The sequence below is a fragment of the Lepidochelys kempii genome, chromosome 5, assembly GCF_965140285.1.
Source record: "Lepidochelys kempii isolate rLepKem1 chromosome 5, rLepKem1.hap1, whole genome shotgun sequence".
NCBI classification, from domain to species: Eukaryota; Metazoa; Chordata; order Testudines; family Cheloniidae; genus Lepidochelys; species Lepidochelys kempii.
The window spans coordinates 60296576-60319420 of NC_136384.1; the positions used below are offsets into that span (position 1 = coordinate 60296576).

At 43.4% G+C, this 22845-nt stretch overlaps 1 protein-coding gene and 1 long non-coding RNA gene across 11 annotated transcripts in view; both read right to left on the reverse strand.

Moving 5' to 3' along the window:
* ARB2A (ARB2 cotranscriptional regulator A) overlaps positions 1-22845 on the reverse strand; it is a 364451-nt gene that overhangs the window by 281767 nt on the left and 59839 nt on the right. For all 10 annotated transcript variants that reach the window (XM_073344477.2, XM_073344483.1, XM_073344479.1 and 7 more), the window contains one exon: positions 5364-5555. In XM_073344477.2, the coding sequence (XP_073200578.1) occupies positions 5364-5555 (192 nt within the window). The remainder of the gene's footprint in view (positions 1-5363; positions 5556-22845) is intronic.
* LOC140911445 (uncharacterized) lies at positions 2214-5357 on the reverse strand. The gene is made up of 2 exons (XR_012158965.1): positions 2511-5357; positions 2214-2312 (listed from the first exon to the last, which is right to left on the reverse strand). It is a non-coding gene; the product is annotated as an uncharacterized LOC140911445 (long non-coding RNA).

Sequence of the window (22845 nt, forward strand, 5' to 3'; positions counted from 1 at the left end):
AAATCAACTAAGCACAGACTACAGAGCTGCATATTCAAAAATTTCAAGATTTCAAGCTCCTACTGCACATATGAAAAATGTATGTAAACCATGAAACTTGTATTTTTTATACTTTGCCCTAGGAACTACCTGTTCTGCACGTGCATATACAAGGTGTGGGTCCACTATCTGTACACCATGCATTTCTGTGTTTGCCAGCCCAACTTAAAACAAAGCTTACTGCTGATGAAACACATTTATATTGCTAACAACTTTTAAAGCTCTGTTTTCTTGATTGGCTGAATTTTGACAAGTTATAAAGACAATAAAAAATATTTTCAAACCATACCAATTATTAACCAAAAAGGCCAATATTTTACCTAGAAATGTACTCTCCATAACTCTGATCTGCTAGTTTGGATTAGTTAGTTCTTCCTCTCCGCTACCCACCGGCTTTGCAGGTTGTGATCGATCTATCGGGGATCAATTTATCGTGTCTCATTTAGACACGATAAATCAATCCCCAAATCGACGCCTGTACTCCACCTCAGCAGGAGGAGTAAGCGGAGTTGACGGGGGAGTACAACCCTACCTTTTCTATACTGGGTTGGAAGTCCAAAATTAGTCTTAGTGAGGAAAGCCAAAATTTTATGTAAGCAATTTCCTTTCTATTCCTCATATCCATGAATAAGCAGGACCTATATTGCAGATTCCAAAGTGGAGTTAGCCTGCCCTCATTTGGTGAAGGAAGAAACTACTGTGCTTGTGCTGTTATTCCTGCTAGGGATGACCCATTCTCTAAGTTTCTTGATAAACATTCTAAATAAATTTAAAATAGTGCTCTACTAGAAACCACCAAATAATTCTTGGACATTTCTAAAGTAACTAAAATAAAGTCCAAACTGATGAAATGTATTATTCGCTTTCTTTAGCATCCTTAGAACTATGGAGATTATAGAAAACAGGTATCCTGAAAGTTTCCAAAGATACAGCAGGTAGCCAACAGCTTCTTTGTACTCATATAGTAAGTGTTGCAGTGAACTGGTGTGCTCTTTTATCCCCAGAGCAAATGAGTCAGTGGTATGATGAGTACTCCAAGTTTTTGTTCAATGTCCAGACTTTGGCAGGCTGAGCTCTCTTTCCCCATGGAGCAAACTTCCTATTCTATTAAACCAACTTTAATTTCTCCTTGCCACCCACTCTGTAGACCTTAGGCACCTTAAAGTGCTTATCTGACCAGCATAGAAGGACCACGTCTCCACGAAGCAACAATCAATTTCAGCTTCCTCCCATACTTTTTCAGATATCTTTGTAGCATCATTTGACAGTATCACCATCTGCATGGCTGATATATCCCCTAACTCAGTGTTCAGGGGCGCATTGATCAGCGTTCAAGTCATACTCCCAGTCAGCACCCAGCCCGAGCCGGGGAAGCTGAAGATCCAACCAGCGAACCAAATTCTGTGATTAATCCTGGTCACATGCCACCTGAGGCATATTGCGCATAGACTGAGACTCAATGTTCAGACTGCCTGCCATGCAACTTAATCAATAACCTTTACTGCCAACACTGTGCTACCTTCTCTCTGATATGTATTTGTACGTGTGTCCTTAAGTCACTACCATATGAATTATCTTAACTGCTATGAAAACTCATAAAGCTTATCTCCTGGATCTCTGACCTAGCTACAGTGAGAAAGTAAGAAATGCTGTAGAGTCCTGAAATATAGCTGTACCCATGACACTACAATGGTGTTAGGATGCCATCTGGGCTAAAAAAATAATTACCCATCACCTACTAGCCCAAGGAATAAGCCTAATTACTTCGGTGAAAGATATTGGTGTTGCCTATGCCTCCCAAGATTATGCCCCTCAATTTGAATGAACAACACAGCTGTGGACTGTTTATTCTGTACTGTAATGGTAACACATTGTCAATCAACTTTCCACTTAATGGATTTACTGTAATCTTAACTAAGTCCCTCTTGCTTTTGCTTAAACTTTTTTCTATCCTCAGTGTACTCCACAAGGCCAACTCACTTTTGCTTTCCTAACGTCGATCTTGGGTGTATTTTTCCTATGCTGTCTTTAAAACCTCTATTTTTTTTCTCCTTCTCCCACCATCTACACACTTTTTCCTCTGTTTCCCCACAGTTAGTTCTCTAGCTCATCACCTGTATTTTCTGTTTTCCTCTTCCATATCTCCCTCCAAAATGTTTTTTTTCCGATACCACTCTTCTCGGTTCTAATTAATCTTCCTCTCTCATATAGATGGGGCTTGGAAATTTTCCCTGACACCTCATATCCAAAGGATTAAACCTATTAACCAAAGACTGAAAAAAATAGAGGCAACACTCAGATGAGAAGAAAACCACCTCCCTGTCTGCTGGGATTCCTATCAGAGTGTTCTCCCAAGGCTCTGGTTGAGGTTTCCATCTTCTGTGTCAGCCCCCAGCCATTATGGGCTTGATATGGCCTTCCCTTCACCCCCTTTACCCCAGTCTGCTGGAATGGAGAAGGCACGTCTTTACCTGTTTCCTCCATCTTGTGCCAGAGCCTCCTGTTGTGTTCCCTCAGCTTTCTGGCTGTGAAGTCAGCATTTCTATTTACTCAGCGCCTCCCCCAGCCTCTGTGTTTGAGTCCTCCTCTCCTCTACTGTTCCTCAGAGCTTTCTCAAATACAGTGAAACTTATCTGATCCTAGCATGTTGTCCACAGGGTGCTGAATAGCAAAACCAAAAACTGACGTCTCTGTTCGGTTTTCACTTAAACTGGAATTGGGACATCTGTAAGGAGCAGCAGAGATTGAGGTTGAGGTAGAGAAGCCAGCATGAGTTTATGCTCCGCTAACATTTAAAATATCATTTTCACAAGCACAAGGCCTGGAAATTTTTATTATTTTAAAAGGAAAACCTAGGTTCTGCAGAAGCTGTTGGAAGTCATCCACACTAGTTTCCTACTCCCCATAAATGAGTGGAATTTTCAAGCCTTGGATACTATTATCCTCAGTAGATTCATTTAGTATGTTGATGTGAAAGATACTAAGCTTCAGAGAATACATATCTCCTTCTAAAGCACTGTAAATTTCCCCTATAAAGGAAACATTTTCTGCATGTTTCATTAAAGATGAGACCTCTCCTTTGTTGGAAGAGTTAACAGAATACCAAGGCCAAAACAACAGCCTCGAGTGGAAACGTAGCATCTGAAGCAATCACTATCAAAAGTTTCATTTGGGCCTTTTAATCTGAAAAGCAGTTACTATCATTTTCTGGGAGTTGGAAGTACTTAAATCAGACACCATCTTGGCCCTCAAATTACTGAAGACCCAGTTCAGCAAATGGTGTGTTCTCTAATTTATATAGTTTTTAACAGAAACAAGCCTTGACTGGATGCACCATACTAACTGGTTTTAGGTGAATTTTATAGGCTTTATGGTACCTAATTTCAACATGCTTTCTTAGGGCTGAGGTGGAATATCTTTGTATTGTGTTGACAGGAGCAATGTTTTTCATAATATACAATCCACCTGAACTGGATCATCATATCAGACTAAGGAAATTCCCAAACATTGTTCTTTTTTATCATATATTTTGTTCCACAGATTTCAAAATGGAGGTCTTGTGCCTAAAAATGCATGGTTGGCTGTACTGGGAAAGTTGATTAGAGAATCCGAGCATTCAGCAGACCTGATATGATCATATGACTATCTGTGTATTATTTTTCCTGGGGCACAACCTGAATGATTCCAAATACCTTCAGAGGAGCTGGATTTGAGAGGAGCTGGACTGGTGTAAAAGTTCTGGCCTAACTGGATGTGCCCCATCCTCATTAAAAAGATTAAAGTATGCTAATATATCAAAAGATAATGCAATCTATTCGAATATTTTATATCAAGCAGTTTTATTTAAAAGGTATTTTATCTAAATATATGTTACCAACTTTTTCAGTAAAAGCAAATGTGTACATGCTATATTCTTTTTATGTTAGTAGCTATTACTATCACAGGTAAGAGGACTATACATTTAAAACTAAATAAAGAAAGAAAGATGACAAACTAAAAGCATAAAGCAATAGGTGTGTATCTTTAAATTCCTCTGTCCTTACATTGGCTATAAATATTATTTCATTAATTAAAATATTTTGCTCATTGCACTGTTTTGTGTTTTTCTTGAAAAACAGATAAAGAAAAAATGTTACATTTTCAACAGAATTCTCAACTCTTAGATCAAAACCTATTAAAAAGTTAGCTCCTTGACTGAAATAAACTTTTAGTTTGTGCTGAAAGAAGGGATGTACCAATACCACATTGTCAGAATCCTCCTTTTTATTTTTATTTCACGAAGTGCAACACTTCAGCAGTAAACTGGGCAACACAGAACAAAATTAATTGCAACTGATATACTACAAATGTTTTCCACAAGCCTATCTAACTGCTCTTGGTTTAATTACATCCAACATTTTTGCCACTACATCCCTTTACATTACCAAAAAATAAAAAAAAAAGAAAGAAAATTCACTCAATAAATAAATAAAAAGTTTGGCCCACTGCAAAAATTACAGATGTAATTAGCAAAGCAGTAATAACCAAACGGGGATGAACAAGATAGACATTAATTTGCTGATGAGCAATAATACTACATTTAACTTAATGTAGAAATAACAGAAAAAAGTTGGGACCCTTATACATGATTTTCAGATGTTTATTGCAGAAAGTTTTAATTCAGCTAACAAAGTGCAAGTGAGAATTTTAACTTAGAAATGTTCCAAATATTGCACAAATTGCATACTGTTTTCCCATGCGTTACTACATGTATCCATACCATTTTGTGTGCCTGGGGTAGGGAAAGTCAATTAACATACTCCCCACAAAATGTAAATGTTTTATATTTTCAGGTATGAATGTGTGAAGCAGAACAAATCACTAGTCAGAGCTGTTGTCAGAATAAGACTTGTTTGATTGAAGAGAGAGGGGCACCTTCCCCTCAAAAAAACACACTTAGTAGAAGCTTAAGAAAGCTTGCTGTGGTTTATTTAAAATGATCACATTATCACGAGGTTTACAATAGACATTTGAATGAACACATAAATCTGATGAAATGTAAAAGAAATCCTAACTAATTTCTGGGTTGCTTTCTTTTATATTTCTTTTTCTTCCTTTAAGGGTTTTGTCACTCTAGCTGCCATATTAAACTACATTGCCACCACAAAAGTCTTACGCAAAACTAACACACAAGTTTCTGTCTTGTAGTGAAAGAATTAGACAAAAGTTTTGAAAATAAGGCAACAAAACATTCCAATACTGAATAAAATGAATTTATGGGAACACATTTAATATAACTTAACAAAAATGTCAGATTATTGACAGTTGTTCATACACACACTTACCTCAATAGCTCTCTTAATATACGGAATCTGTGTGCCACTGTCCAGATCTTCATTTATAATAAGTCTTCTAGCCCATTGACCTGCCCTGACAACACCACTACCATGAATTAAAACCATCAGTTTATCTGGATTTGTCAATGCATCCTCACTCATAAAGATAAAACTCTTTGGCTCACTCTCAGTAGCATCTACCTGAAATTTAAAAAAAAAATAAATTTTACAATAAAAATACATTCTGGTGCATTAACAAACATATTAAGAAAACCTAACAGCTGCAATTATAAAGTAGCATTGGAATTTATACACGACATTACTACTATTTATTTGCATTATGTTGGCACCTAAAAGCCACAATGTGTTTGATGCTGTACAAAGGATAAAGACAAAACCTGCCCTAAAGACCTTGCGATCTAATTTGAAAAACAAAAAAGTACATTACAACTAAGAACACTTATACTGCTTCAGATAGAAGTTTAAAGCTTTAAATCTTCAGATAGAAGATTAAGCTTTAAAGTATGAAAGGTACAAAGAGTAAAACACACAGAATTTAGAAGTTCACATAAATTTACTGACAGAAAATAAAGCCCACAAAAGGTCTACCTGGGAGAAAAAAGAAAAAAAAAGTAATTTGTCACATCTTATTTGCCAGAAGCAGCAATAATAGATCATATAGAAAATATATAAAAGTGAAAAAGTCCTAGCATTCCATTTCAGTCCCCACAACATAAATAGCCAATCATCCAAATATGAAACAGCAGCATATATTTAGTCCATTATAAACCGTAAGAGAACAGGTATCTACATACAAAACACAAAAAATACAGGAATCCAATTTTGGACTAAAGAGTGGCTTTGAGTGAGGGCATTGTTGTGCTGCCTCAGGAACAGCCTGAGAAGTAGATTGTGATTCAAGGAGCCACAATCTGACATCCAATGTCCCCCTTTCTCTGGAGGCTGGGGAAGCAAACTGCACCAGTTATGTACCTGGTGCAAACTACTGAAGCACCAGCACAACTATGCTGACCTGAATGTTGAGGGGGCAGAGCCACAGGTCCCACCTATTGCTTGTTCCCTTCTGCCCACAATAATAAGCAGCAGGAGAGGAGTGAATTGAGTGAGCTACTCTCCCTCAACATGTGTAACTGATGCAGGCTTGTAAGGGGAGTGCCTTGCATCACCTTGCTTCCCTGTGTGACTGTGCAAGTCAGAACCATATGTTTGGGGGCAGGATACAGCAAATCAATGACTGTTGAAGAAACAGGGACCTCTGCTTCTCTAGAACAAAAATACGAAAGCTTCTGAACAATTAAGATACAGCTAGAAGTTTTGTATCGTCAGTTTGTCTTCTGTGCATGTGCCTTCTTTCATCCTTTCAAAATTCGAAGGGCATGATATTACAAAAACGTTTCTTAGTAAAAGTAGTCTTTACTCATACAAGCAGTCTTACTGAAGTTAATAAGATGGCCTGTGTACGTAAGGACCACTCAACTGAGTAAAGCTCAGAGTCACAACCAATTACAGCTCAAATAAATTGGTTAGTCTCTAAGGTGCCATAAGTACTCCTTTTCTTTTAGCTCCTACTTTGATACAAAACCTTACTCCTGTTGTGTTTCATACATTCTGCCTCCAAACAGCATACAATTTTGGGAAAAATGGAGCCGCAGTCCCCCCACTTTAAAATAGGGAATATACTTCCCTTCTTTGACTAGTCTAGTTAAACAATAGGAGACAATCCCTACTCAAAAGAGCTTGAAATATGTATGTACAGTACATAGCACAATGAGGTTCTAATCTTTGCTGGAGCATCTAGGCACTACCATCACAAAAACTGACAGTATTAACAACAATAACAATATAAACAAAGACTGCAGCCATGTTGGGAGTGGGAGAAGCAAAACTTTAGCTCTCAAATGATATCTAGTAAGGTGAACTTGAGTTTTGCAAACAATTTGAACATTTAAGAAAATAGAAATAGCCACAATTAAGATGAAAATGTAAACTGAAAAAAAGGATAATTTACTGTACACTTTAATACACTGCACTAATCACATGCACTAGAAGGCATAATATTAACTAGTACACACTTTTTAAATAGGTTAATGCTGAACAGAAGCGGGGGGGGGGAACCTTATTCCCTTTGTCAACTTAATTACATTTGGAAACTTTTCTTCAAACCAATGTGCCTTCAAACAGCAATAATTCATTAAATGCTTTCACTAAGGAATGCACATAAAGGTCATTTTTGTGCACAACCTCACTTTATTGACAAATCAGCCTCCAATACCATTTAGTTCTAGTCAGAGTGAGACAACAAAGCAATTTGTATCTATTAACAATTCGCAGTTTTAGATGTGCTCATGAACTTTCAACTATGATCTTAACTCTGCTCTTTCCTTTAAACAAATTAAATAAACTCAGCAAAACTAAAAAAGTTTAGTTTAAAAATTAGAGTCAGTTCAGTAACTCCTCAGTTAAAGCTGTAGTTATATTCCTGAAAAATGTGACTTTAAGCAAAACGATGTTAAGCGAATCCAATTTCCCTATAAGAATTAATGTAAATGGGGGGGTTAGGTTCCAGGGAAATTTTTTTTTGCCAGACAAAAAGCATTATATACATTTTAAACACTTTTAAACAAGCAATTTAATACAGGTATTAAACATGCTGGCAGCCCCCCATCAGCTCCCCTAGGCGACCCACCCCACCCAGCGGACCCTGCAGATCAGTGCCTTCCTCCTGCTCCCCCCGGCTGGGGGGAGGAGCGAGGATGCGGCACACAGCTTCCCCACTCCCTCCCTTGCCTCCTGAATGCCGAAAACTAGCTGATTGCCGTGGGCAGGAGACAGGAGAGAGGAGAGGCTTCCCCCCAGCGCCGTGTCCTTGCTCCTCCCCCGAGCATCCTGAATGCCGCAAGACAGCCGATTGCCATGCATGGGCAAGGGAGCAGGGTGAAGGCGCTGATCTGCGGGGTCCACTGGCATGTGGCAGGTGCTGGGGGATGGTGGGACATAGGGGAACTGATAGGGGGGCTGCCAGCATGTTTAATACCTGTATTAAACTGCTTGTTTAAAATTGTTTAAGACTTATATAATAATAAATATACACTTTTTCACCAGCAACAGAACAACACTTTGCACACATTTCATCAATAAATGGGGTTAAAGAGATTAAACTATTGAATAAACAGAGACAGTGCCGTATCAAAATATGCATAAAATCCTACCTATATCTAAACCTGGCAGCTATACATCATACTGCCTTGCATGACACACAAGTTCAATTTCAAGTCTTTGGATAGCCCCAGCATTGTGAGAACCTGGTATTTTTCCTGAATAATAAAACAAACCCTAAAAGGAAACGATGAGGCCACTAAAATTGCTTATTAAGAAACATTCCGAAAATCATAGATCTAGAAGCCCACAGAGAAAGAGGAATGGGTGGAATCACTTACGTGTTTGACTAGTGAGTGGAAACAACTGTTACTGGATGTGAAAGAGACACACTTGAACATCAGTGAGGGGGTACAGGTTTGCTAACTTCTAAAAACATCTGCAATGTGATCAAGGAGTCTGAACACATGGTTCTATATAAAGCTGCCTAGTCCATTTTATTTTTCAGTCCTCACAATATTGAACCACTAGGTTGTTGTTTTTCATTCTAACCAGGAAAATGTGAAAGCTACCAATGCTCATAACTCCACCCCCCTTCTTGCAGACAAGGTAATAAGCTACCAAAAAAGCAGCTTTCATAGATAGATGCAGTGAGGAGCAGGTAGCTGCCTGCTCAAAGGGTAGACCCTTCAACTTTGTTAGCACCACATTTAAGTCCCAGAGAGGAACAGGATGTATGACATTAAGATGTAACCTTTAGGAATCTGAGCCCTGGTCTACACTATAAGTTTGGGTCGAATTTAGCAGCGTTAGATCAATTTAACCCTGCACGCATCCACATGACAAAGCCATTTACTTCTACTTAAAGGGCTCTTAAAATCGATTTCTGAACTCCTCCCGCGACGAGGAGATTAGCACTGAAATCGACCTTGCCACGTTGAATTTGAGGTAGTGTGGTCGCAATTTGACGGTATTGGCCTCTGGGAGCTATCCCAGAGTGCTCCCTTGTGACCACTCTGGACAGCGCTCTCAACTCAGATGCACTGGCCAGGTAGACAGGAAAAGGCCTGCGAACTTTTGAATCTCATTTCCTGTTTGGCCAGCGTGGCAAGCTGCAGGTGAGTGCAGATCTCATCAGCAGAGGTGACCATGATGGAGTCCCAGAATTGCAAAAGAGCTCCGGCTTGGACTGAATGGGAGGTACTGGATCTGATCGCTGTATGGGGAGACGAATCCATGCTATCAGAACTCCGTTCCAAAAGATGAAATGCCCAAACATTTGAAAAAATCTCCAAGGGCATGAAGGACAGAGGCTATAACAGGGACCTGCAACAGTGCCGCGTGAAACTTAAGGAGCTCAGGCAAGCCTACCAAAAAACCAGAGGCAAACGGCCGCTCGGGGTCAGAGCCCCAGACATGCCGCTTCTATGATGAGCTGCGTGCCATTCTAGGGGGTGCAGCTACCACTACCCCACCCCTGTGCTTTGACTCCATCAATGGATTATCACGCAACAGGGACGTGCATTTTGGGGATGAGGAAGATGATGATGAGGAGGAGAAACTGTTTTCCCCGAGAGCCAGGAGCTGTTTCTCACCCTGGACCTGGAGCCAGTACCCCCCGAGCCTAACCAAGGCAGGTTCCCGGACACACCAGGTGGAGAAGGCACCTCTGGTGAATGTACGTTTGTAAATATAATACATGGTTTAAAAGCAAGCGTGTTTAATGATTAATTTGCAGCCAGTACAGCTACTGGAAAAGTCTGTTAACGTGTCTGGGGATGGAGCGGAAATCCTCCAGGGACATCTCCATAAAGCTCTCCTGGATGTACTCCCAAAGCCTTTGCAAAAGGTTTCTAGGGAGGGCAGCCTTATTCCATCCTCCATAGTAGGACACTTTAGAATGCCAGGCCAGTAGCACGTAGTCTGGAGTCATTGCATAACAAAGCATGGCAGCATATGGTCCCAGTGTTTGCTGGCATTCAAGCAACATCCGTTCTTTATCTCTCTGTGTTATCCTCAGGAGAGCGATATCATTCATGGTCACCTGGTTGCAATAGGGTAATTTTATTAAGGGGACATTCAGAGGTGGTCGTTCCTGCTGGGCTGTTTGCCTGTGGCTGAACAGAAATCTTCCCTGCTGTTAGCCATGCGGTGGGGGGAGAGGTGAAGTGATCATCACAGAGAATTGTGGGGGGTTAATTGGGTTTGTGCTGCACATTAACCCGAAAACCTCAGCCCCTCCTTTTAAATTGCCAACCCATTTTAAATGGCCAACCCAACGGCTGTTTGGTATGGGAAATGAGGGCGCTGCTGTTTGAAACCATTCCCACACGTTATGAAGGTTAAAGAAGCCAAAAAACTGTGGCTTACCATGGCTGCCTGCAAGCCGAATTCTGCTGCCCGCCAGCCCTACGTGTGTGATCTCTCACACCAAACCAGCAGACCCTCAATGTAAGAGGCAAAATGCGACCTTGTACCGAATGCACATGTGCTATGTAATGTTAACAGCAAGGTTCACCCTGAAAGAGTCTACCCATTGTTCTCCAAAATGTGTATTTTTAACTACTACTCTCCCCTTTTTTTCCTCCCGCTGCTGCAAATGTTTCTACGCTCCCCCTATCATCTCTGTCCCAGAGGCTAGCGAAGATTAGAAGGCAAAATAAAAAGCACTCGTGATGAAATGTTCTCTGAGCTCATGCAGTCCTCCCACACTGAAAAAGCCCAGCAGAATGCATGCAGGCAGACAATGTTAGAGTCCAGGAAAGCACAATATGAACACGAGGATAGGTGGCGGGATGAAGATAATAAGTGACGGGTTGAAGATGATAGCTGGCATCAGCTTGCTGACAGAAGGCAGGAGTCAACTGGAGGATCAAACTGATATGCTCCGGCATATGGCTGAGGTGCAGGAAAGGCAGCATGAGCACAGACCCCCGCTACAGCCCCTGTGTAACCAACTGCCCTCCTCCCCAAGTTTCATAGCCTCCTCACCCCGAAGCCCAAGAATGCGGTGGGGGGCCTCCAGGCACCCAACAGTCCACCCCAGAGGACTGCCCAAGCAACAGAAAGCTAGCATTCAATAAACTTTAAAATGCAGTGTGGCCTTGTCCTTCCCTCCTCCCCCACACCTCACGGGCTACCTTGGCAGTTATCCCCCTATTTGTATGACAAATTATTAAAGAATGCATGAATTTGAAGCAACAATGATTTTATTGCCTCTGCAAGCAGTGATCAAAGGAGGGAGGAGAGGGTGGGTTAGCTTATAGGGAAGTAGAATGAACAAAGGGGCAGGGGTTTTCATCAAGGAGAAACAGAACTTTCACACCGTATCCTGGCCAATCATGAAACTGGTTTTCAAAGCTTCTCTGATGCACACCATGCTCTCTTGTACTCTTCTAACCGCCCTGGTGTCTGGCTGCACATAATCAGGGGCCAAAGGCGATTTGCCTCAACCTCCCACCCCACCATAAACATCTCCCCCTTACTCTCACAGATATTGTGGAGCGCACAGCAAGCAGTAATAACAATGGGAATATTGGTTTCGCTGAGGTCTAACCAAGTCAGTAAACTGTGCCAGCATGCTTTTAAACGTCCAAATGCACATTCTACCACCATTCTGCACTTGCTCAGCCAGTAGTTGAACAGCTCCTGACTACTGTCCAGGCTACCTGTGTACGGCTTCATGGGTCATGACATTAAGGAGTAGGCTGGGTCCCCAAGGATAACTATAGGCATTTCAACATCCCCAACGGTTATTTTCTGGTCTGGGAAGAAAGTCCCTTGCTGCAGCTGTTCAAACAGACCAGAGTTCCTGAAGATGCAAGCGTCATGTACCTTTCCCGGCCATCCCACGTTGATGTTGGAGAAACATCCCGTGATCCACTGAAAAGTACCCCTTTCGGTTTATGTACTCGCCGCCTTGGTGCTCCTGTCCCAAGACAGGGATATGCCTTCCATCTATCGACCCACCACAGTTAGGAATCCCATCGCAGCAAAACCATCCACTATGACCTGCACATTTCCCAGAGTCACTACCCTTGGTAGCAGCAGCTCAGTGATTGCGTTGGCTACTTGCATCACAGCAGCCCCCACAGTAGATTTGCCCACTCCAAATTGATTCCCGACTGACCCGTAGCTGTCTGGCATTGCAAGCTTCCAGAGTGCTATCACCACTCGCTTGTGAACTGTGAGGGCTGCTCTCATCTTGGTATTCTGGTGCTTCAGGGCAGGGGACAGCAAGTCACAAAGTTCCATGAAAGTGCCCTTACGCATGCGAAAGTTCCGCAGCCATTGGGAATCGTCCCAGACCTGCAACACTATGAGGTCCCAACAGTCTGCGCAGAATCGGCGTTCCACAGCATGAACCTGCCCCATTACCACCATGATGTCCACACTGCCAGGGCCCGTACTTTGAAAGGAGTCTGTGTCCATGTCCTCATCACTCTCCTCACCGTGCTGCCGTCGCCTCCTCGCCTGCTTTTGCAGGTTCTGGTTCTGCATGTGCTGCTGGATAATGCGCGTGGTGTTTAGAACAGTCATAACTGCTGCAGTTATCTGAGCAGGCTCCATGCTTGCCATGGTATGGCATCTGCAGGAGAGCAGAGTGACAGCAGAAGTGGCGGGTGGATGACGATGCTGACAGCAATATGGTGCCCGCACGGAAAAAGGCACAAAACGATTGTCAGACGTTGCTTTCAAGGAAGGAAGGAGGGGGGAGCAAGGGATAAGCTGGCAGCAGACGGTGCAGTATGACTGCTAGCTGTCATCATCTCCTGGGTCCTCGCGGTGCTGTTGGCTGGGAGAGCAGCCTGAGGCAGAATGGCCCCCCTCAAGGATTGAACTCATAACCCTGGGTTTAGCAGGCCAATGCTCAAACCACTGAGCTATCCCTCTGCCAATATTTCAGGCAGGACTGAAACTCCATTAGACAAAACTTAAAGAAGAGCATGACCTGAGTCACTCCCATTTATGCCCAGGCGTCCTTTACAGACAGACCTCACCAAGATCTACCAGGAGCACCCTGTCTGCCCAGGCGCCCCGACAGACCTCACCAAGGCCAGCCAAGAGCACCCAGGAGACAACAAGGACAGCTACCAGTCGTAATGCACCATCTGCTGCCACAAGGCAATGAGCTGCTGCTGTGTAGCAATGCAGTCCCGCGTCTGCCAGCACCCAGGAGACGTACGGTGATGGTGAGCTGAGTGGGCTCCTTGCTTGCTGTGGTATGGCGTCTGCATGAGTAACCCAGGAAAAAAGGTGCAAAACGATTGTCTGTCGTTGCTTTCACGGGGGGCGGGGGGGGGAGGTCTGACGACCTGTACCCAGAACCACCTGCGACAATGCTTTTTGCCCCATTAGGCATTGGGATATCAACCCAGAATTCCAATGGGCGGTGGAGACTGCAGGAACTGTGGGATAGGTACCCAATGTGCAACACTCAGGAAGTCGATGCTAGCCTTGGTACTGTGGACGCACTCTCCCAACTTAATGGTCTTAAGTGGGGACACACAATCGACTATATAAAACAGATTCCTAAAAAATCTACTTCTATAAATTCGACCTAATTTCATAGTGTAGACATAGCCTGAGTGACAGAGAACTAGAAAATACAGAGCAGCCTGCAATTAAAAGGTGAAAAACAAATAGCTTCCATGTGAACTCTGACTGAACTAATCAGTAGTCCTTGTTGTTTCAGGTAGAACAATTTTAACAAGCCAGAACATGCTGGATAGAGGCATGACTGGCAAAACACTCTTCTGCTTTGACTATGAACAGAAAAGTTTCCATTGTAAGCAGCCATCTCCTAGATATTTCTGCTATTCAGGAAGATGTTTAGCACATTTCCTGAACACTACCTCCTGAGGCATTAACCAAGGAGCATCCAGGCTGTCAGATGGGAAGCAGCCAGGTTGGGATGTAGCAGGCAACCATGGTCTTAGGAGATCAAGTCAAGTTCTGAAGGAAGTGTCAAAGGAGCCCTGGAAGTTAGACTCAGCAGACTAATTGGGGGGGCGGATAGCTCAGTGGTTTGAGTATTGGCCTGCTAAACCCAGGGTTGAGCCATACCAGTGTTATGAGGATTATGCAAGCATGAGCTTGCTTGAACTTGAGCAACACCTGGGAAGGAGTGGAGTGGGAGGGAAGGCATACAACAGTTTGTCTTTCCAAGAGAGCAGGAAAGCATCCAGAGGTCTTGCGCTGGAACAAAATTGGCATTTCTGTTGAGAGGAGTGGCAAACAGGTCTATGTGATGGATCCCCCAGGTCTGAAGCATGAATCTGACAAAATCCATTGTGAGAGACCACCATGATCTCAACTGAATGATCTGCTCAGTTGATCCCCCAAGCTGTTCTGAGCCCCAGGAAGATGGGAGGTTTTGAGACCTATTGCACTTGTGATGCAAAACTCCCAAAGATGTATTGTCTATTGACAGAGATGACCTGATCTGGCTGCTCCCTGCCTATTCACACAGAACATCACTCCAGTCTTGTCCATGAAGATGAAGATTCTGTCCCTATATACGAGGGAGAAATACTTAACAGATCAAATGAACAGCCCACAACTCCCACACATTTATGTGGAGATTGAACTCTTCTTGGGCCCACAGACCTTGAGTTTGTTAGTTTCTTGGTGATCTCCCCAGCCAACAGAAGAAGCATGAGGCATTGCTTCAATGAGAGTCAGTATGAGTAAGGCAGGGGCAAAGGGAACTCCCACACATACATTGGCTGAGTCCATCCATCAGTCCAAGGGGTTATCACTCCTGCAGCATGTCCAATTGTTGAAGAGCCAAAGATTACACTGACCTTAACCAGCCCTACAATTTCCTGAGACAAATTCTGGCATGCTGAACCACCAACATGCAGGAGCCCATGTGCCCCAACAGCCTGAGGCAATTTTTCACTGTTGTAATCAATGGGCTTTGAGATCTATGGAAATGCTTAATATTGTCTGGAATCTGGCTTAAGGTAGGAGCACCACAGCTACAGTAGAATTCAGAACCATTTCTGTAACTTATATTCTTTGGAGAAAATATTAGCTTGTCCTCACTTATGAACAGACCCAAAACACTGCAGAGGGATCATATTCTGAAGAGGCTGACTTCTACTAGGAGCTTGGATCAACCTCATACCAGCCATCCATCCAAGTAAGGAAATACTTACAACCCTGCTTTCCTTAGGAATGCAGCCACCATGCATTTTGTAAATATTTTTTCAGAAGCAGACAGGGCAAAGGGTAGGGCTGTAAACTGAAAATGGGGTCACTGACTAGAAATTTTAGGCATCTCTTGTTGCTTTGATGGAGAGAGACAAGAAAATACTCATCCTTCAAGTGGATGGCCACATACCAATTGCTGGGATCCAGAGAAAGAATGATGGAGGCCAGGGTAATTGCATGAAACTTTCTTTTCTTTACATATTTGTTCAGATTTTGCAGGTCTAAAATGGGTCTGAGACTTCCTTTTGTTTTTGGAATTAGGAATTAACGTGAATAGAACCCCTTCCCTTAGAGAAGAAAGGCAACCTCTCCTATAGCTGTCAAATGGATAAAGAGACTGGACCTCCTGAAGGAGGACAGCCTTGTAAGAAGGGTCCCTGAAAAAGGATGGGGCACAGTGGGGAAGGGGAAGGAGGAATGGAAATAAACTGCAGGGACTATCCCTGTTCCACAGTACTTAGGATTCTCGACTTGTGATAATAGGGGACCAAGAAGATAGAAAGTGGGAAAATCTGTTGGAAAAATAGGGAAAGGAGAAATTGGAACAACTGGATCTGGCACTCTGTACTTGACAAGGCAGGCAAACAGACTGCTTGGGATTGTCTGACTGTCTAGAGAAACCAGCTGAAGAAGAAAAGTGAGGAAGAGATGGTCTTCTCCTATGATTTTCCTTCATTTCCTAGACTGGTCAGGCTGTCTCAGTGGAAAAAAGGTCTGCAGAGACAGAGTAGAATTGCTTCCTTTTTAGGGAAAGGAGTGTAAATTCCCAACTATTTCAAAGCGGGCCTTCAATCTTTGAGACTGTGGAACATCTCATCTGTCTTCTGGGAGAACAGCATGAGACCCTCAAAGGGAAGATTCTGGATCATCTGCTAGACCTCTTGCAGTAGACCCGAAGACTGAAGCCACGAATATCTGTGCACACACATTGTAGATGCCATGGCTCTAGCTGAATCTGCCCTGTCAAAGGACATTTGTAGAAAGGTGGGAGCCACCAACTTGCTCTAACAGAGCCTGGAATTCCTGTCTGGCCTCCTCTGACAACTTTTCTGAGAACTTCAGCATATTATCTCAAAAGGAGAAGTTATATCTTGTCAGTAATGCTTGTTAGTTACCAGTGCACAATTGTAGACCTGATGTAGAATACATTTTCACCAGTTTAATTTATTTGCATCCTTGTTGTTTGAGGTGAAAACAGATGACCCTGATATGCTTTTTCATTTACGGCCAAAACAACCAAAGAACCTTGCAAGGTATGGGTATAAAAATGTTTGTAGCCTTGAGAAGGCATATGGTACCTTTTCTTGGTTCTTTTGGATGTCAGAGCAGGAAGGGCGGTGTTTGCCACAAAAATTTTGTAGGCTCTACATGGCCTCATTGATAGGGAGAACCACTCTAAAAGGCCCTGCTGAACCCAGCATTTCCATGAGTCTCGACAAGAACTCTCCTGGTTCATCTCAGCAGGGATATCAAGATGGGTAGCTACTCTCTTTAAAAGGTGTGGGTAAGCCTTGTAGTCATCTTGGACTGGTGAGATATCCTGAGAAGCTGCAGTTTCATCTGGTAAGGATGAGGACAAATGCAAAGGAGGCTAAGGCTGATCCTAATGCAGCATACAGAGTGGATCTTGCAGGCTTTGCTCAGTATCAATGACAACTATCCTAAGGAAGTCCAGGAGGATAACATGTTGCCTAGTAGGAGACTGAAAAGGTTGAGGAGTTGGAGAGGATCTGCATGAGGGACACATGCCCCATTGGTTCCAAAAGGGTCATTGGTACAGCACAGTACCCCAGCCATGAGTACTCCAAGGTTCCATTTCTCTGAAATGTCTCTGTAGTTCCAGTGGGTAGCAGCAATAAAACTCTCACAGTGAAGGAGTAAGAGAGTGATGTCATCTGTCTTCGGAGTGAAGGACAAAAAAGCCTACCCACACTCCAAGGAGGACCAGAAGTCAGATGATCATGGTGGTGCGGTACAAGGAGATGACAAGGTCCAGGGATGGCATTCTGGAGATGTCAGTACCAGGGATACCCAGGGTAGGTTTACCCTCGACTGCACCTGTGGAGAAAATGCCAGAGGCCCTGATGTTTTATCTTCACACAGTCCTGAGTGCTGATCAGAAGCCTGAATTAAGTCCGTAACCAGGGCCTGAAGATGCGCCAGTACCGGGTGAGCTGTCTCCTATACCATCAGCACCAAAAGGCAAAGTCTTGTGCTCCTGCACATCCCACTGGCAGAACCAGTACCGAGAGACTTTCCTGTTGCTGATGTTGCTGTACAGCAATAGTCAGTACCATGGCAAGGGTCAGTCTCAGCCAGTGCTGAGGTCCATGACCCCTAGTGAAAAGAGGCCAGTACCAGAGAGCATCCCATGCCAGAGGACACTGTCCCCTGTCCTCCGAAGTGCTTATTGGTGGACGGCACCAGGGACCATGACCATCTAGCAGAACTAAGTCTCAGCTCCTTGGACAAATTTAACCTCTTGTGCTTATTCCTTGGCACCAGAGGTCCTGCCTCAGCAACAGTATCCAGTTGTGTACTCTGTACTGATGCCAAAACACTCAGTGCACACTCCAAGTGGGAAGGCTCACAAGGCAAATGCAGGGCAGCCTCCATAATATGGCACAGTCTCACCTGCCTTTCTTCATCCAGTGCTTAGTTTCTGCAAATTTGTCAGTGGTCCTTAACGTGACCTTTGCTGAGGCACTTTAGGCAGGTGGAAGAAGGCATACATTTTTTGCAGCTGGCACAAGGTTTAAATCCCAGAGACTGAGGTATACACCTATACCAGATGTCAGCACTCCGTAACAAGAGGGAACTAACACTCCATGAAAATAGTGAAGAAAACCAACAAATGAAGCATATACTAACCTAAGTAACTAATTATGCTAACAAACAGCATCAACTATTTACAGAAGAAAAAACAAAATCTCTGTAAGGGAAGAAAACTTGAAGCAGCAAGCTGACATGCTCCAATTATCCATCACAGGCAGTAGTAAGGAACTGAGAGTGTCTGGGGCCACTCCACCCTTTTTATCACACAGCAGCATAAGGCAGCAGAAGGTGCACGCAGAGCCTCAAAGGGTAACGCTAAAGGAAAAAAAAGTCTCCAACTCTGGTGCACTAGTCGCGCGCACACACACCCCCCTGAAGTGGAATGGACATGTGTAATCACTTGAAGAGGAAATGTTTTTTTGTTTTGCTTTCTGCTATTGATTCTACATCTGAATACAATACTGCTGCTGAAGATGTAATACAAAAATGTAAAGAATGAGTAACAGACAAAACTGTTATTTGACAACAAAAATAAAGATGAGAGAACTTCAAGTGCAGCCACCCTGAACTTCCAACACACGGATTTTCTACACACTATTGAAATCCTACTGAGAAAAAAAAAGTAACACAGTCCTAAAGTATGTTAGAGAAGTTTAAACATTCTTCCACAAACACCATCAGCCCTCCTAAGGTACTAGTACCCATGCAACATCCCCCATTCCCTTAGCTATATCATTCTCTCAGCTATATGGCCTATAGGAAAGACCCTACAGGGAGGAACCCCACCCAGAGACCGAACCCAACATAGGAGCTACAGAAAGCTGTTCAAGCAGGGACTGAAAGACAGTGATCATGCTAATCTCTGCTTTCTGCAGTTTTCACTCGGCTGATAGCTGTTGCTCTAAACCAGAGGTGGGCAAACTACAGCCCGCGGGACCCTCCTGCCTGGCCCCTGAGCTCCTGGCCTGGGAGGCTAGTCCCCACCCCTGCCCTGACGTTCCCCCTCCCCCGCAGCCTCAGCGCGCCATACTGCCGGCACAACGCTCTGGGCGGCCGGGCAGCGCCATTGCAGAGCCGCAGCCTGAGCCGGTGCTCTGGGCTGCGCAGCTGTAGCGCCACCAGCCACCGGTGCTCCTGGCAGCACGGTGAGGGAGCAGGGAGGTTGGATAGAGGGCAGGGGAGTTTTGGGGTGTGGTCAGAGGTTGGGGCGGTCAGACAGCAGGGAACAGGAGGGTTGGATGGGGCAGGGGTCGCGGGGGGGGGAGGGGGACAGACAGAGGTGAGGGGTCCAGGGGTGGTAGATAGGGCAGGAGTCCTGTGGGGGGCCTCAGGGAGCGAGAAGCTGGGGGGGTTACATAGGAGGCGGGGGCCAGGCCACGCCTGGCTGTTTGGGGAGAGACAGCCTCCCCTAACTGGCCCTCCATACAATTTTGGAAACCCGATGTGGCCCTCAGGCCAAAAAGTTTGCCCCGCCCCTGCTTTAAACCCTCCCATGCCCCCTCTCGTGATTTCCAACCCTACTCCCATCTTTTGTCTTCCCATCTAGCTCATCTACTGACATAATCCCTTTGAAATAATTTAAATGACAAAGAAAAAGCAGAACTAAAACGATGGTTTTCAGACATTGCATTGTTCACTCAGTTTGTATGTTATATCTTTTCCCCCTACCCTTTGTCTGCCTTCTCTGGTTAGCTACTGTATGCTCTTCAGGGCAGGGACTGTCTTATTGTGTGTTTATACTCGGTCTAGCACAATGGGCCCCATTCTTGGTTGGCCCACAGATGTTAACCATAAATAATAAGCAAATACATACATACAGTTAGAAATACCTCCCCCCCCCCGCAAAAGACTTGATTTTCAAAAAGTCAGGTATACAAAAATGAATGTGTGTAATTGTACTACTTATTTGCACATACAACTATTGTCATCACATATTTGCTAAACTGGCTTTTTGAAAATAAGGTAGAGAATGCATTCCATATAACATATAGGATGTACAACATAGACATAGCTGTCTAAGGTGTGGCTGGAAACTTAACTTTTCTTCATGTCTTGACTTTTTATTAAGTTAGCAGAGCAGCCTTAGAATTGCACTAATACAGTTTTTCACTATACACTTGTATTTTACATATTTTAAAAATAATGTTAAAAGAATGTTATTTAGCTTGAAAAATCAAGTAATCAAAAGTTAAGCAACATCAGATCTATGATTGCCAGTGTAACTTTAACTCTGCCCTCTTGTGTGTCCAGCCTGTTCACTAAACGAGGCAGAAGTCCTATAGAAAAATTGCATGTTCTCCTGTAATTGTAGATTTTATCATAACGCAGACACTTGAGGGAACTGAATTGAGATTCCACAGGCAATTGTAAATTTGGAGTTTCCTAATTTTGGAGACCTTGACTTTGCAAAGTAAATATAATATTCTTTGTATGTAAGTTATTTATGTGCAATTTCTTAGGGTGGTTTGTTTTTTTTAATTAAAAAAGAAAAAGGAAAAAAAACTAACTCTAATATGGGCCACACTGTCAACCCACCGTCGTGTATTATCAGGACTTGAACCGTGAACATTCAGCTTCTAGCGGACTGCTCCTTCTAGAGGTCCAGAACTAACAACATAATCTGGCATTAAAAAATGTTATAATGTCGTGTCTGATACATAAGTTTGGAAAGAAAGGTTATATTTGTGCTGGTTTTGGCCTAGTTTGCTTGACATGAGTGTAATGTTGCCTTAATGACCTTGTTATTCAGTAAGTTTGTTTATAACTGCTGCAAAGGACAAAGAGGATATCTTGACCACTGTGCTTAAGTTGAAGGACAAGAGACACACAAAATGTGCTGCCAGTACACAATTAAGGAAAAGGCAAGTAAAAAAAAATAACCACCACAGAAAAGTCCCCAAAAGCTCCTATGCAGAACAAAGGGTCGACGTGACCTGGTCAATTATGTCTGGTTAGTGCATAATCAGTGGTAATAAACTAATTAGCAAAGAGAAAAACAATTTGAAGATGGCATAGATAGCAAAAGTCATGCCAATTGAAGCCTACGCATACGTATTGTATGAGTTGCACAAGGCATATAATACTTAATGGTGATTGGAAGAGAACAAATAAATATGTAATTTGGACATATAAAATTACGTAAAGTGTAAGGGGCAGTTGGAGCACTGTAAGAGCAATCCACGATGACAGGGATACACTCCAGAAGATAACTGGTCACTTTCTTTTTCTGTATTTCTGTCATTTCTTACTATAATAGTAATTGTAATTGCAAGGCATGCTTTTGGTTCAATAATGGTCATGGGGTGAGCCCTGCCCAGTCTGGCTCTCTCTCCCCTCCTTCCCCAGTACTGAAGGAGCTCCTGCTCCATGTGTTGCCCCCACAGGATGGACTGGCTGCTGGTGCCACATGCTGAGACTGGGGATGGTTGCGGGAAGTCTGGCCACTCTCTCAACCCTCCCCGCTTCCTTGTCTGGGAGTTGGGGAGACTACTAGAGTCAGATTCTCCAAGAGTAAGTGGGGTATATATAGAACACCAGTGCTGGGCCAGAAGGTGGTTGTGGGGAGTCTAGCGCACCTCCCTCTCTCTGCCTGGAAGTAGGGGGAGCACCTATTCAATGTGGTGCCCCGAGGTGGGCATGAGTAAAGGGACTATTTGTTCCAAGTGCTGCATCTGGGATCTGCATGGTGCGGGGAGCCCAGTCCAGCTCTCTCCCCAACTCTGACAGCTGTGTGGTGCTCCCAGTATAGCGTCTTCTGCTCCTGCTGCTGTGTCAGCAGCAAGTCCTAGCCTTTGAATGTTCAGTGATTTTGGCAGGCTACCAACAATTTCCTGAAGCAGTAAGTGAGAGAAGGTAATGGTAATTTTTAACAAATATTTTATATTTCACCCAAATCTAAAGGGAGTCTCATGGGACAAAGAGAGTCACTTCTGTAGTCCAAAAGGATTCCCCATACCGAATATCAAGGGCCTGCTGCAAACAATGGGAATGTATGAAAACTTCTCAAAGCAAAGATCACAAGAACCCTTTATAATGGAAGGTGTTAGGGTCACTACTCTATTCCCCTATAATGTGAAAATACATTGTGGTAGGGAGTGTATGTACAGCTATACATCTTTTAATTTGTGGATGGCTGCATTACTCCCAAAAGGTGATTAAACACTTATGTATTGCATACACACATTACTAAAAAAGCTATTATACGAGGGTCTTTAAAAGAGTTTTAAAACATTTTATTGGGACTATTTTTTTCCATTCCTCTGCCTGTAAAGTCATAGACTCATAGGCTTTTAAGGCCAGAAAGGACCATCATGATGATCTAGTCTGATCTCCCGCACAAGCTACAGAACCTCACCCACCCACTCCTATAATAGGCCCATAA